At 25.4% G+C, this 17,866-nt stretch overlaps 1 protein-coding gene across 2 annotated transcripts; it reads right to left on the bottom strand.

Annotated features, from left to right (window-relative positions):
* Positions 1 to 9,235: 9,235 nt before the first annotated feature.
* LOC101514241 (probable purple acid phosphatase 20) lies at positions 9,236 to 14,442 on the bottom strand. 2 transcript variants are annotated; one of them, XM_073365882.1, is made up of 5 exons: positions 14,183 to 14,442; positions 11,431 to 11,719; positions 9,854 to 10,428; positions 9,677 to 9,765; positions 9,236 to 9,581 (listed from the first exon to the last, which is right to left on the bottom strand). In XM_073365882.1, the coding sequence occupies exons 1-5, from the start codon at positions 14,321 to 14,323 to the stop codon at positions 9,398 to 9,400; spliced, it is 1,278 nt and encodes a 425-aa protein (XP_073221983.1). In that variant the 5' UTR covers positions 14,324 to 14,442; the 3' UTR covers positions 9,236 to 9,397. The 2 variants fall into 2 exon arrangements, with proteins under 2 accessions (XP_073221983.1, XP_012569577.1); XM_012714123.3 differs by lacking the exons at positions 11,431 to 11,719; positions 14,183 to 14,442 and adding an exon at positions 10,521 to 10,823.
* Between the last annotated feature and the right edge of the window lie 3,424 nt (positions 14,443 to 17,866).

Here is a 17,866-nt window from a genome sequence, read left to right as displayed (position 1 = left end):
AATGAAAGTTACTAATACTAAAACAATTAAGAAGATTTGTCCACCATTGATTAATTCCGAAGTTTTAAATTTAATTTTAATTTTCATCATCAAAATTGCAATTTAATTCAGTCAACTAACTAATGACTTAATTATTACGGCCCTTCTGAATACTCTATATATAAACTAATCATATAAGATGAAGTATTTCTTGATAGATTTTGTTAAACAAATATAATCCACAAATTGTTGAACGTGGTTAAGAGCAAATTATACGGAAAACTCCCCAACCACTCCAACGTTTCACTCCAAACTGCGCCAAAAATAAACAATCAAAGTAGAGATATTGCAGAGTTTCTTTGTTGTCACACTGTATAATACATAAAGTATTGTCTAATTCACATTTTTCGTGTTTTATCAAGTTTTTCTTGATAGGAATCCTACTGTTTCACAATCTTCAAATAAAAAGTTCAATTTTCAAAAATGTACACTTTTAACATAATATTTATCATTATGTTCAAGTCGCCAAGATCACCTGACTAATACCTTCTTGCACAAAAATATTAACTAACAAAATAAACACTCACACTAAATCCTCTTTAGAGTTGATCAAGTTAATAATAATTTTTAATTTGATAGTTGAGTTGAAAAAGTTCGTTATCAAAAATGAATTATTAACCAAAGTAACTCCATGATCAACTTTTTTTACGGCTAAAAACTACTGTATTTCATTAAAAATAAAAGGGTTACTAGATGGTAGGATGTCAAAATATAAATGAGAATTAGTATTCTATATGACCAACTTTGAAAGATTACCAGCAACTATATTAGCATCTCCATAACAAATTTCATGTGAGTTATTACAATTACACGAGGAAATTGACACACAATTAGAAAGAATGAGTGAATAGTTAAATTAATTCTTTAAATAGTAAACGTCCTTTAAATTATTTTTTTAATTTTGAAAATTAATAAATGCATCATTGAAATTGTAAATTAGTAATCAAAATAGTACATATTTAAATTTTTACTATGATATGACATATTAATTGAATATTTGACTCATTCACGTAAATATTATATTAATGTCATAATAACATGAATTATTTTTTCGATAAAATTATGCAGAACTACAATTACTCACAAATTTATTTTGAGATAACTAAATTTGATCGGCAATTTTGTTCCCAAAAAAGTGACATTAATGTGTAGTAATAGAATAAACCATATATTCAATTAGAGTGTCACGTCAAAATATATATCGCATATAAAAGTATTTTAATTGATATTTTATAATTTCAAAATATATTTATCAATTCATAAAATTGAGAGACTAATTTGATCCACACGTTTGATTTCATAACACAACTTACATATCTGTAGAATATTAATAGATGAGAGCTCCCTCCAAATTGATATAATAGTCTTAAAGCCTAAATCCACAACTCACTCCATTGCAGCTAATATCTACATCTAGTCCTCTCATTTTCATAATATTTATACTTCTCCAAATGCTCCATAAAGTCACTGAAAAAATCTTACATTCATCCCTTGCTAGGACCTGTAAGACATCAAAAGAACATTTCCTAAAATCTAGTCACCCACCGACCAAAATCTCAAGGACATTCTAGAGAAGACTTTGACATACACCCTTAATATTGGAACAGACCATAACACCAAGGGCACTGATTGACTACTTGAATTTCTTTAGCATTAAGGTGGTCCCTGGTCGAGAGGCTGTCTCGAGCAGCCTTCCAAATAAAAATTTTCAGTTATGTATAAACATTTAGTTAAAGTTAGCGGATACTTATAGGTTAGGTGATAATTGATAAGTTTACTGCTCAAATCACATGAATTAGTTAATAACTTATTGCGGTAATTTAGTTTAAAGTATTTCATAAATTTTTTATTTTATTTTATTTATCTTCTTGATCAGTTTGTTAGTGAGAATCGAGAAATATTAGTAACAAATATTAAATCTTTGATTTTTTTCATCAATATTTTATCAGGATTTATTAATTCGCTTATCGAATTATTTATGCGGAACAAGTGTTTAGTAAAATAACATACAAATTGATTTTTATTAATAATAAACTTATGTCAAGTAATGTTTAAAACATTTTCACTTCAGTAATTTAAAATTTATTAATCTTCTGTTTTATTTATTTATTATTATTAAATTAATTTTCATTTTCTATTTCAAAAAAATCACTAATTTGTTATTTATTTATACATTAAATGATAAAAAAATTCGCAAACAGCATCGAGGTTCTGGATTTTAACTCGGAACATGATATCCAATATAATAATATTGTCATTTGTTAGTAAATTTAAGCTTTATGAATAACTTATTTTCAAATATATTAATTTTAGTAACTTTAACAATATACTTCTTAAAATATATTTTTTAGTCTTTACAAAATTGTCATACATATAATTTTAGCTTCGACTGTTTAATAGCTTATATTTTTAATGAACTTTTCTAGACATCTTTACGATATTATAAAAAGTTCAATCACAAAAATAAGTTTAAAATTTAATTTCTAAGTCTATATTTTTGTTACTTTTATCTTTAGTTTTTCATATTTGAGAAATTCATACTTAATTCATCTCAAATTAAAATAAATGTAAATATTTATAGATTAACTTTTTTAAATGTTCTAAACATCCTAGCAAAAAATAATTCAAAATTTTTTAAGTTGAAGAATAGTTAAACATATTTCATTTCAACAACGATTAAAATTGTTTGTTGAATAATTTTATAATAACTAAAAATTGTATTCTTATTTTATAGGTATTGAAAATATATTTAACCCTTTATATTATAATTTTATAGAAATATGTAAAACTTTTATTTAAACTTTGAAAGTTTTAAAACTAATTCTAATTTTTTTTAATTGTAGTAAAGATAAGACAAAGGTGTAGAATCGTTTTTTTAAAAAATTACTATGTATATAATAAGGTTGTCTAGGGTAAAATTATAAATTTGTTTTTACCTTATAGATTGCAGTTATTTTTATCATTTCATCAGAACAATTTTCTTTATTTTTACATTTTTAAATTGTGTTTTTAGTGTTCTAAATTATCACTTTTGACATGGATACCGACATGCTATCTTTAAAGTAGATTCTCATAACTTAGTATAAGAAATGTATATAAATTTTAAAGATTTATCATAGTCTGATTAGGTGATTTGATTGTGAAGAGATTAACAATTATTATTATTTTCTTTAAATCATATTAAATGGACTTCAAATATTTGTGTCCATCATTTAGTTCGTTATGCTTTAGATTCTATAAATTCGATCTAGAATGAAGATTGTCCTTTTTGTATTGTCTTTTTTTATTTCAACTCATTTAATTAGTTAATGAAATTCAGTTTGATGGCAAACAAATTATAAATATGTTTTTAGAATCACTTTTAAGTTAGGGTGTTAATAGGTACAGATAAATCCGCGAACTCGATCATCCAAATCAACTCAACCCGTATTTTGAACAAATGAATTCAAGTTCGGGTTTAACCTGAATCAACACATTTAAATTCAACAATGTTCGAGTAGCAAATTTAATATTTTGAACCCGTAAATCCAACTTATTGACGTGGTCTGTATTTATTTTTTACTATTGATGTCTAGTTAAATATAGTTGTTGGATTATATTTGAAAATTTATTGCTAATTTAATTTATTTAACTGTTTACGGATGTATTTAAATATTGACTGATATGTTGTAATATTAAATATGTAAAACTTTGAAAGTTTTACATATTTAACCCTTTATATTATAATTTTATAGAAATATGTAAATTTTCTATTTAAACTTTGAAAGTTTTAAAACTAATTCTATTTTTTTTTTTAATTGTAGTAAAGATAAGACAAAGATGTATAATTTCAAAAAAAAAATATACCGTATATAATAAAGTTTTCTAGGGTAAAATTATAAACCTGCTTTTACTTTATAGATTGCGGTTATTTCTATCATTTCATCATAACAATTTTCTTTATTTTTGTGTTTCCAAATTGTGTTTTTAGTGTTCTAAATTATCACTCTTGACGTGGATACATGCTATCTTTGAAGTAGATTCTCATAACGTGGTCTAAAAATATATATATAAAATCCAAAGATTTATCATAATCTGATTAGGTGATTTTTGATTGTGAAGAGATTAATAATTATTATTTTTTCTTTAAATCATATTAAATGGACTACAAATATTTGTGTCCATCATTTAGTTCGTTATGCTTTAGATTCTATAATTTCGATCTAGAATTAAGATTGTCATTTTTGTATTGTCTTTTTTTATTTCAATTCATTTAATTAGTTAATGAAATTCAGTTTGATGACAAACAAATTATAAATATGTTTTCAGAATCACTTTTAAGTTAGGGTGTTCATAGGTACAGATAAATCTGCGAATTCGATCATCCAAATCAACTCAACCCGTATTTTGAACAAGCGGATTCAAGTTCGGGTTTAACCTGAACGAATACATTTAAATTCAATAATGTTCAAGTAGTAAATTTAACATTTTGAACCCGTAAATCCAACTTATTAGCGTGATCTATATTTATTTTTTACTATTGATGTATAGTTAAAATATAATTATTGGATTATATTTAAAAATTTGTTGCTAATTTAATTTATTTAAGTGTTTGCATATGTATTTAAGTATTGAATAATATGTTGTAATATCAACGACTAATTTAATTTATTGCTAATCTGATTTAAGTGTTTGTGGATGTGTCATATACATTGTTTTGGACAAAACTTTCCTACATGCATATAGAATAATAATTTTTATTTTTTATAAAAAAAAAACATTTAGATTCAACTATTTTCAAATTAGATTGCAAACTATATTTTATAATGGTTACTTAAATTGAAGTATTATTCTCTTTTTTTAATTTATACAATTTATTAAATAAGTTTTTAGTCTCTAAAATTTTAAAATTTCGTCTCTAGTTTCAAAGAGAAAAAAAATCTTCCTTACATAATTTTTATCCAAACATTTTTATTCCTTATTAGAATGTTGATGTATATTTTTGAATTAGTTTTTTTATAGACATGTTTACAACATTGTAAAAAGTTCCTTCACAAAAAATAAATTCAAATTTTAATTTATAGGTCCATATTTTTCTCTCTTTTATCTTAGATTTATGATATTTAAAAAACACATATTTAATTAATCTTAAATTAAAAAAATTAAAATTTTAAACGTGGTTGTAAAATATCACTAAAAAATATAAAAGTTCAAGGACAATTAAATGTGTTTCTTTCCAGCAGAGACTAAAACTATTTGCCGAAATTTTTTATAGAACTAAAAAACATCGTATTTTTTTCAGGGACTAAAAACTTATTTAATAATTTTTTATGAAATTTACAACACATAAAACGATTTTATTTATTTTGGATACATAATTATTATTAATTAATTGGAAAGTTTAACAAGGTTTACTTGTTAAATTTTATAAATGGTTAAATAAATATTTAGTACCAATAAAATTTCAATATGTTATTTTTAGATAAGCAAATCTAAACTTTTTGTCGTTAAAATTTTTTCAATTTTCATTTTTGGCTCCGACTAAGTCAATTCATGTGTTACATTTAAACTTATAAATAATCTTTTGTTTAAAACATTATAAAAAAACTTTAATGTGGCGTTTAGATTATGATGTGAGTTCTTCGATGAATGTGGTGTTTTTGTAAACTTTTCTAAACTCTAGTGAGTGTTTAATTGAGATGAATGAGGAATTAAAAAATTATGTTTATTGTTAATATCAAGAAGTGTTTTTATTTATTTTTATTTATTTTTATTTATTTTTATGGTTTAAATAATGAGGTCCTTTGGTAGGAAAGTTTCTTGATGTTGTACATATTATAATATGAGGAATGCACGTGGAAAATCGCTGAATTGATAGTGTACTAGTGTGAGTGTCTCTTGGATCACTTTCGATGAGTCTTAGACCAATTTCGAACAAATTGTTGCATATATTACTATATTACAAATTGTTGAATTATATTTATTAATTTTACAAAAATTTATATTTTTATCAACTTATTATTTCAATGGATTAACACTTCCAAATTAAATCACGATTATTTTATCATTTTGATTATATAATATGATAAATATTTTACTAACATTTTTATTTATATGGAAATAAAAAGAGAATATATTAAAAGATAATAATTAAGAAAAAATTGAAGTATATATTAAACAAGTTTTACGTAGTTTACCAAACATATTTTCAATTAGATTGATTTTTTCTCGTGCACCGTACATATATTAATTGGGCGGGGCTCTATATATTTGAGTGGCTCTATAGAAATGAAATTGAGTAACCTTATAGAAATTGGGCAAAGGTATGGCTTTGCTTAACCAAAGTTGTATTATTGTAGCCTCATGATTTCCTATCCCATCAAATGTTCAAATTGAGCTTGGTCAACAACTCTCCACATATTCAAATTTTGATAACAATTGTACAGTCAGAAAGTGTAGGATGCAAAAGGGTATCCCCAAAAGCAAAAAGCCATAAGCACACGACATAGGCAATAGTAGTAGTAGTAGTAATTAATTGGCCTGAATGAGTAGTGAGTGAATCAAATTTAATTAAAGCTATGTTATAAATCTCGTCAGAAACTAACAATGATGAGAAAGCCCCAATAATAATGTTCAACAAGTCGCTCTTAAAAAAGTCCTTTTGCTTTTTCTCCTTCAATATTGTGTCACTCCACATTTAATAATTTAATGAAAACGGGTACATTCATCATTTAATTTAATGTGGTTTAGAATTGTTACATTTTTTCTTCATAAGTGTGTGTGGCAGTGCACAAGTTATTGCTCACGGCTAGATGTATGATTTGCACTCATGAATACCCATCCTCGATCATCATATTACATTGTCTATAATTACAATTATGCAGTGTGGTAATCATCTCAAACTTTAATTTTTGGAGAGAGTTTCGGAGATGATTAATGCAGCAACAATCAACACATGTGGTGGCTTTGAAATTTCACCCAGTACAAGTATTAGTTATTATTTCAGCTCATCATGGTTGAGCGTGTGATTCTATCGGCTAGAGTCTTGGTTCGTGATAGGATTTTTGATTCAATATTATGTTTTTACTTCAAATTTTAAAGACAATTAGTATTTAGTTATCTCATTTATATATTATATTGTTCAACATTCATAATCTAACTCATATTAAATATTAAGAATATTTTCTTCAAATGTGAGTTTATGTATTCATATGAGTATATTCCTCTTAAACAAAAATTATTTTCATCCACGTATATTTGCACTTATTTTTACTATACATTAATGGGATATGTCGCTCAAACATTAGTCAACAATTTGATCTCACATTTGAGTTATAAAGAGAGTTTGAGGATCATCATACTAAACTAAGAATAACTACACAAATATGTTGGAAATTCCTATAATATATAATGATGAGGTCGAGTTTGTGATCCAATATGACTAAATGTGTGATGACTTGCGTTGGGTATGATTTTGTATCGGTTTAATACAAGCTCTATTGAATAATTGTCTATTCTGCATCTTATGGTAATATTTTGTCTCACCATCTTCGTCTTAGTGTCATTGATGTTCCTCCTTATGTTGATTTGCAAAATACATCTCGAAATCTATTATGTTATTATTTAGTTGTATTGGATTTATATTTATGATTTTTTTTTTAATTATATCCTTTATGCCTCAAAACGTGCTTGTGATTTTTGGAGTTTTGTTTAACGTTGTTAAAAAATCCAACACAATTATTATGATATTGATGTGATAAGTTCAAATAGACTTTTAATTATAAAACATTTAAAAAAAATATTATTTAAGTAAAAATAAAAACCCCAATTTTAAAATTGATTAGGGTTCTTCAACCTCTTTATTCTTCTTCTCCCTCTATTTCTTTTAATTGATTATCCATTGAATTTAAAAGTAGTGAAGTGACAATGTAAAATTGTTTCATTAAATTTAAAAGTAGTAAAGTGACAACGTAAAATTGTTTTACACCGTAATTCAATCTAAACATTTAATTTATTATATTATATCATTTTTTAATCAAAAACATTTATTAAATATTTTGTCGACGTGATAAATTATTATTAATTGTCCATGTAAATTAAATTTATATTGACGTTCATTTAAAACTTTTTTTTATGAACACATCCAATCATGCACATGTAAAAATAGTGTACAAAATTTAAAAGTATCATAATATTATTTATTTAAGTTAATTCGACAATTAGTGATTTTTGATTCAATATTATGTGTTTACCTAAAATTTTAAAGACAATTAGTATTTAGTTATCTCATTTATATATTGTTCAACATTCATATTTTGACTTATATGAGTTCAACATTTATATATTGTTCAAATATACGTGGATTTTCTTCAAATGTGCGTTTATTTATTCATATGAGTATATTCCTCTTAAACGGAAACTATTTTCATCCATGTATATTTGCACTTTCTTTAACGGCACATTAATGGGACTTGTCAGTCAAACATTGGTCAACCATCAATCTTGATGTTACAATTGAGTTATAAAGAGAGTTTGAGGATCATCACACCTAACTAAGAATAACTATACAAATATAAATATGTTGGAAATTCTTATAATATATAATGATGAGGTCGAATTTGTGTTCCAATAGGACTAACTGGGTGATGGCTTGAATTGTGTATGGTTTTGTATCGGTTTAATAGAAGCCTTATTGAAGAATTGTCTATTCCACATCTTATCGTAATCTTTTGTCTCACTCATCTTCATCTTAGTGTCATTGTTGTTCGTCCTTATGTTGATTTGCAAAATACATCTCGAAGTCTATTATGTTATTATTTAGTTGTATTGGATTATAATTTTTTTTTAATTATATCCTTTATGTCTCAAAACATGCATAAATTTGTGATTTTTGGAGTTTTGTTTAACATTGTTAAAAAAGTCCACACAATTATTATGATATTGACGTGATCAGTTCAAATAGACTTTTAATTATAAAACATTTTAAAAAATTATTATTTAAGTAAAAATAAAAACCCCAAATTTAAAATTGATTAGGGTTCTTCCACCTCTTTATTCTTCGTCTCCCTCCATTTCTTTTAATTGATTATATGTAAAGTTGTTTTACACCGTAGTTCAATCTAAACATTTAATTTATTATATTATATTATTTTTTAATCAAAAATATTTATTAAATATTTTGTCGACGTGATAAATTATTATTAATTGTCAATGTAAATTAAATTGATATTGACACTAGATCTCTATTCATTTAAAACTTTTTTTATAAACACATCCAATCATGCACATTTAAAAATAGTGTACAAAATTTAAAAATATCATAATATTATTTATTTAAGCTAATTCTTCAATTAACTTAAATAACACCTCAGTAGTAGTTTCATGCTATACAAGCATGATTAGAGGAGAGGCTTGTTAGCCAAACAGTGTCACTAGCAACTCGTTCCTCATTATCATTCTTATGCCAACTCCAAAGTGCATGTGATGCATTGACCACATCTATTGTTCCATGTCCAAAGCTAGCTTCCCTAAACATTGATATATCTGGCTGGGGATCTTGGTACCTATTATCACATACCAAAAACATTGATGTATCAGATATAACTAAATTAAAATTTAACTATTTTTATAAAAAAGAATTAGATAGAGTATTAGTTACTTTTTGGCGAGGCCTTCACGATTGCCACCATCCCCAATGTTAATATAAATGGGAGCACAATCATCACTTTCGTCGTTATAAACACGTTTCTGATAAAAACAAATAAAAATATTAATAATCATTTACGATAAGAGAAATATTAGTAATATAATCTGTGAAATTTAAGAAAGAACTTACAAAGCGTTCGTATGCATGAACATGTCCTGCAAAAATAACATCAACGCGAGCTTGATAGAGCAAATCTTCCATAGAAGCCTTCATACCAACAGACTCACGTTCACCCTGATGAGCTTCATTAGAGTTATACCATGGAGCATGAACCAACACAAATACCCAAGGAGTTTTTCCTCTGTTTATATTCTCCAAGTCCCCTTTAAGCCATTGATATTGAGCCGAGTCAGAATCGAAATCGGTGTAAGATCCCAACATGATGACATGAACACCAGACACATCAAAAGAATAGTAAAGGTTAGAGTCTGATCCACTCTCTTGGAAAGGCATTTTCCACCTTGCATTGTAAGCTGTGAATGGAGTTCTATGGATGATTGGAATTTTCTCAACATCATGGTTCCCTGTGGTCACCATCCATGGACGTTCGCTTGCTAATGGTTCAACCAAACGACCAAAAGAGTCCCATAGAGGTTGTATCACGTCTGCGTAGGACAAATCTCCTGGTAATAATAGCATATCATAGTTTGAGTCTTTTATATGTTGTAATGTTGAAACTGTCCACTCTGTTTGACCAAGATCTCCTACAAAGATATATCAGTGGTTAGTAATATATAATATAATATTAATATCTTTTAAAAATCTAAAACATTTTAACTCTAGAGTGAGTACATACCAACTACTGCAAACTTGATTGGAAATTGAGAGGGTGTAGTCTTTAAATTGTATGTTTTGTCTGATTCACCCAAACGGTAGTAGTAGACCGTGTTGGGCTTGAGTGGCCCAATCACAACGTTGTGAATATGACCAGATAGGTAAGTAACATAATTGTAAAAAGTGGTTTCCCCATTGGCAGAAAACGCGTTTGCTGAAGGAGATGGGCCGTATTCCACTGTTGCAGATGTTGGCTCATGTGTAATCCATGATATTCTCATCTTGTCTTGCCCCACTTGAGATATATGTACCTGCAAAGCCCACACACTTTTCTCATTAGCCTTCTCATAAGAAGTGGGAATAGACACGTCTTGACCTTTTTAAAAGTCTGGTCTGATCTAAAAGTAGGGGTGAGAATAGGTCAGACCAGACTTTGAAAGGGCTGAGTCTGGCCTACAATTTATTTTTTAGGCCTAAGCCTGGCATACGGCCTATCATGGGCATTTTTTTCGACCTGATCTGATCTTTTTAAAAGTCTAGCCTAGCCTAGAAGCCTATTTAAAAGCCTATTTAAAATAATTTTTAAAAAATATGAAACAAACATTCTTTAAACCTTAAAAGATAATTTTTGGTGTCAAATAATAGATTTTTTTTTTTGAAACAAACACACTTATTATTACCTCTTAAACAAATATGGAAGACTACTGAGTGATTGACTAATTGAACAACTATGTATCACGTCTGCGTAGGACAAATCTCCTGGTAATAATAGCATATCATAGTTTGAGTCTTTTATATGTTGTAATGTTGAAACTGTCCACTCTGTTTGACCAAGATCTCCTACAAAGATATATCAGTGGTTAGTAATATATAATATAATATTAATATCTTTTAAAAATCTAAAACATTTTAACTCTAGAGTGAGTACATACCAACTACTGCAAACTTGATTGGAAATTGAGAGGGTGTAGTCTTTAAATTGTATGTTTTGTCTGATTCACCCAAACGGTAGTAGTAGACCGTGTTGGGCTTGAGTGGCCCAATCACAACGTTGTGAATATGACCAGATAGGTAAGTAACATAATTGTAAAAAGTGGTTTCCCCATTGGCAGAAAACGCGTTTGCTGAAGGAGATGGGCCGTATTCCACTGTTGCAGATGTTGGCTCATGTGTAATCCATGATATTCTCATCTTGTCTTGCCCCACTTGAGATATATGTACCTGCAAAGCCCACACACTTTTCTCATTAGCCTTCTCATAAGAAGTGGGAATAGACACGTCTTGACCTTTTTAAAAGTCTGGTCTGATCTAAAAGTAGGGGTGAGAATAGGTCAGACCAGACTTTGAAAGGGCTGAGTCTGGCCTACAATTTATTTTTTAGGCCTAAGCCTGGCATACGGCCTATCATGGGCATTTTTTTCGACCTGATCTGATCTTTTTAAAAGTCTAGCCTAGCCTAGAAGCCTATTTAAAAGCCTATTTAAAATAATTTTTAAAAAATATGAAACAAACATTCTTTAAACCTTAAAAGATAATTTTTGGTGTCAAATAATAGATTTTTTTTTTTGAAACAAACACACTTATTATTACCTCTTAAACAAATATGGAAGACTACTGAGTGATTGACTAATTGAACAACTACCAAATATGAAATGACTACCAAATATGTAACAACTACTGAATATGGAATGTTTACTGAGTAATTGCTTAATTGATATAATTTAAAATATGAAATAATATTATTAATATAATAATAAATAATAAAATATATATATGTCGGCCTGTCAAGTCTAATAGGCTTTTTTATAAGTCTGCCTATTTAAATAAATAGGCTTTAAAAATGACTTGAGCCTAGCCTTTTTATTAAATAGGTCAGGGCCAGGCCACATGCCCCTGACGGACAGTCTAGTCTATTCTCATCCCTATCTATAAGCTTATTTAAAAGCTTTATTAACATTAAAACATTTAATTGTTATATTTTACATATCCATATATATTAAACAAAAAATAATTTTTCTAACAAAATGATTTTAAAAAAATCTGAAACAAACACCATTTAAACCATAAAAAATGATTTTTTGTTTCAAAGAATAGATTTTTTTGCTGAAGCAAATGCACTCATTATTACTTCTTAAACAAATACGGAACTACTACTAAGTGATTGCCTAATTGAACGGCTACCGAATATGAAAATGCTAATAGGTAACGACTATTAAGTGATTGTCTAATTGTTTAAAATAAAAAATAATATTATTAATAAATAATAATAAAAATAACATTAATAACTAATAAAATATATATAGATCGGTCTGTCATATCTAATATGCTTTTTCCCAAGTCTGAGTCTAGTCTATTTAAAGAAATAGACTTTAAAAATAGTCTGAGTCTAACATTTTTATTAAATAGTCATATGAGATCACGTCATAAATAAGTCAGACCATAAACCGCTGATCGACGACTTAACCTATCATAATCCGTAATTCTCATACTCTTCGTTCTCTTTAAATAATTGCTTTGTAATTTGGTGATTCCAATATTAAAAGACTACACATTGAAAATTATAATTATTGGCTCTATAAAAAATTAATACAAGTATTATGACAGTTTTGAAAATGGAAATTTCATCTTTATTCTTTGTTTAGTCAAAAGTCAAAATATATATAAAGTAATAATAAATAGTTATGATAGATTTGTAATATATATTGACAAAATTAATGCAATAAGATATTTTTTTTCTTTCTTTAGTAAAAAAATTATTTTATGAATGTCTTAAATAAATCTCAGATATTTTGAGATACGAATATATTTAGTCATAGTCAATGTGCGCAAAAATATATTTTGTTTTACCAAAAAAAAATACAATGTTGTTATATGCAAATGAACTATTTTTTCTATTTATTTTAGAATTGAAGGTTCTCTGTGTATGTTATCATTTTTTCAAATATTTTTCTTTCATATCAAAAAATATTTATCTCTTTGATTAATTGTTTGTTTATAATTATACTTTGAAGATAATGACTACATGCACTAACACTAGTGGAAAACAAAATTACACCATTGCATATTTGCCTAATAATAAAGTTCTAATATCTTAGTGATCCATGATATAAAATAGCAATTAGCAATATAGGCCAAAAAATATAAGAATGAATAATTACGTTTTTTTTTCTTTAAAAATGTTGATTAAAATAGATTAGAGTATATATAGCAATTTGATTTATCCAATCGAAGTGATAGATCATAGATACGGGTGTCAGATGAATTCCCGCATCCCGTGAAACAAATTTACTGCTATTCGTTGTTCGAAATCTGTAACCCCAACAATGTATTATTTTAATACTATTGCACCAAGAAATATTAACGCAAGTTGATTATATAGGTACGAATATGCAAGTGAAACCTCAAGCTTATACCTTTTAATTCTATTTTGCCGTTTATTAATTTAAAAATGTTGAAAAACTTTCAGTCGTAACATTAGTACTCATTCTAATTATTATTTTAAATGTATGCAAAAATATCTGGTTGGATTCAATTTGAAATGGCCATTAAAGAAGAATGCCGACATGTGATATTATTGAAAAATTTAAGACAATGAATACGATTGAACGGTTTTTTGTCGTCATATAATGAACTGAAGCATTTATTATTGAAAACGTAAATTAATGTATAGAATGAACATTGTACCTGTTGTGGCGTAGCATCATCGCCAACGTGAGGAACAGCGATGTTTTTACCAGGCGGTGGTCGATTGTAGCAATGAACGGCGTCAAATCCTAACCATCCGATTATTACCAAAACCAAGAGAATCTGGCCCTTGATTCCCATTTTGATATGTTTTTGTGTGTTGTGTAAAAATATTACCCTAAAGAAGTTGAAGGAAGAAGATGAGAGTAGCACTCTATTTATACACGATTAATGAATTCAACACCCAACCTTCCCCGATAAATTAATTACTTTTTTCGTTTGGATTTCTCGTATATATTGCTTTCAATGTATAATACCCAAATCTCGCATCTAAGTCACTTTATTTAAATAATAATAACACCGGCCAATTTTGAAAATATAGTTAATATTATCCATTTTATTTTATAAAATTTATTAGTTACTTTATACAATTACGACATTCACCCTTAAAATAAGAAAAATAGTACCGAAATAAAAAGTATATTTTTAAATTTGAAAAAATATATAAATAATGATAGTAAATAATTAAATATGATCATCTAATATTTGCAGTTATTTTTTAATTGAAAAAATAGGTTTACATGAAAAATGTGTCATAATTAAACTCATAAAATATGATAAAAATACTTTTTTTTTTGCTGAAATAAAAAAATAAAATTAATATTTCATTAATTTTGTACTGCAACATATAAAATAAGTTTAAATATATAATTGTTGTTTGAAAATATGTTATTTTTTTGTTTTAATTCTTATAAATTTTTTTGTTTGATTTTTGTGTATACAAATATTTTTGTTTTAATTTTGATCGTTGTTCTTTTATTTTAGTCTTGTAAAATTAATTTTTATTAAAAATGTTTCGTACAATTTCTTATCTCATTAATAATTGAGGGACTAATATAAAAAAAAAAATATATATTGAACAAAATCGTTTTAATAAAAATCAATTTGATAGAAACTAAAATAAAAGAATAATAACCAAAAATATATTAAAAAAATTAAAAAGACTAAAATTAAATAAATAAATAAAAATTTATAGAAACTAAAATCTAATACACGCATGACAACTATATAGGTCAATCATATGTTATGACGGTTATTCTACTATTATGAATTATATTGTAAAATAGATAAAGTAATATATTATTCTTGTGTTAAATTATACATTTAAATATTTCAGTATATCTTAATTGATAATTATAAAAATATTGATATATTGAAGTATAAGTTGACACTCAAAATATATAGTTATTTTCTCCATAGTAATTACATGTATAAAATAAACAAATGAACTTAAAAATATTAATGCATTTGGTCGAATAAATAAAAGGAGATTCAATTAATTGATATACATATCGTATGTAACTGTTAAGTCTATGCTACGTAGTATCATTTTAACGCAATATTTTTATCAAATAACTATTATTTTATCTTGTGTGGTCAATTCTTGTTTTGTATTAGTACTATACACTTCTTTCCTTTTACCTTTTATTTAATGAAAATTATTCACTTCTTTTTAGTGGTAGTTTTAAAGTTATTTATGCATATCACATCAACAAAAAATAGTTTTATAAAATTAGCAAATAGTTTTTATTTTGATTTTCAATAGGGTTATTTAACTTTTTACTCTAGCATCTTTAATTATTCTTTTAATAAATAAAAAATAGATATTCTTGGCATATAGAGATTAATCCTTCATATTGAATAGTACCACAAAGGACAATAAAACTTACTCTTAAAAATATTAATTATGAGTTCAATAATTATGCATTAATAATATAAAATAATTTTAATAACTATATTTTAAAATAACTACTAAATAATTTATTGTTAATAGACGATGTAAAATTAATTTATATTAATGGTGTATATTTTTTTTATTAACTATTTACTACTATTATTTTTTTTTCTTCTTTTTATCTAATAAATACCTACAAAATATTACTAACAAACAAAACAGTAATTAATATTATAATGAACTTTGAAAATAGTAAATAAATAAAAATATTTTTTTTACATAAGAATAACGAATCCAATACAGTACAATGTTATATTCTTTTTAAAATAAAATTAACTCATAACTTTTGGAATTAAATATATATATAAATTTTAACAATTTGACTCGGTTTTAAAAATTACATCTCCAAAATTCCTTTAAATTAATTTAAATATATATCCGTGTGCGTGCTAGTGGTATTGAATGTCAAACACTAAAATCTATTTATATTTTTATATTTTTCTTATCATTAATGTTTACTATATTCAAAAAAGTAAACTGCATATTTAATAAATTCATAATTTAGTCAAAAAAATAATAGTCAATAAACTAAACTGGATTTTATTTTGTTGGTTCTAAGTAATTAGTATATTTATTAATTCCAAAAGGTAAATATGTAAATTAGTGGGAAGCTCATAGTTGATTTGTAACAAAAGTTTTAAAACAAAATGGATTTTATCAAAATAAATAAACTACTGAAAATGGAGTAAAATGCGATATTTTGATAATGAGCTTGATTTTGATTTTATATTTTCAAAAATGATTTCTATGAGAACATATTTAAAAATAATAAAAACTGTTTTAAATTTATTTTTATCGATTAAAGAAATTAATTTTGATTTCTTTACAAAAAATTTATTTTTATCATGTTAAAATTTTTAAGTTATCGACTTTTATCATGTTAAAATTTCTAAAAAAAATATTTTTGACATTCAATAAATTATATATTCATTATTAGAAATTTAACACAATAAAAATCAATTTTTTTATTTTAAAAAATAATTTTTATGTATAATTTTTCATTTTAATCATTTTTCAAATATCATTATCCAAAAAACGATATTGCAAGTAGATGAAATATTTATAATAATATTTTAAAAGCCTAATTATTCATTTGAAGCTTTACTTTTAAAATTATTTTAAAAAATATTATAATAAAATGATAAAATACTATTAAAATTATTTTTAAAACGGACGTATATATCTCTTATCTTAAAATTTTGTTAAAAATATGATGATCTAGTTATGCAGTTTAAATTTGATGGATCAACTAAAAATTGAATGTCAACCATGAAAATTTGTTTATATTGTTCTTATCATTATATATTTATCACATTCTAAAAAGTAAATATGCATAGATTTAATTTTTTTCAAATGGAAAACATTATGAGTTTGATAAAAAAAATTATCGACCAGAGAAAATACGATCTGATGACAAGATATCTGATTCTAGAATCATAAAAAGAAAATCTCCGACAGTAATTTAAAACAAATATATAATGGTATATTTTGGAATTCAGATTTTTCTAAAATATATTATTAATGAATCAAAGAATATATATAATTCAATAACTTTATTTAATGAGTCAAACAGAGTATATGGTTTTATAATTTTTTTTTAAGGCTAAATTACATATGTGGTCATTTATCTTAATTTCAGGTAACGTTTTAGTCATTTATCTTTTTTTTTTTTCCCGACTTGGTCCTTTATTTTAATTTTAAGTGACAATTTGATATTTTATATTTTAAAAATTCAACAATGTTATCCTTTTTTATACAAAAGTTCAAAAAAAAATTCAATCAAAACTCATAAAATTAATTATATTCTTCAATATAATACAAATTTCATCAAATTCGTAACGCAAATCTTCAAATAAACTCATATTTTCGTACTTTATTGATATTGTTAG

Source organism: Cicer arietinum, chromosome 3 (genome assembly GCF_000331145.2).
Source record: "Cicer arietinum cultivar CDC Frontier isolate Library 1 chromosome 3, Cicar.CDCFrontier_v2.0, whole genome shotgun sequence".
Taxonomy (NCBI): domain Eukaryota; kingdom Viridiplantae; phylum Streptophyta; class Magnoliopsida; order Fabales; family Fabaceae; genus Cicer; species Cicer arietinum.
The sequence above is the reverse complement of the archived record's forward strand: the minus strand, read 5'-3'. Positions and strand labels throughout refer to the sequence as shown.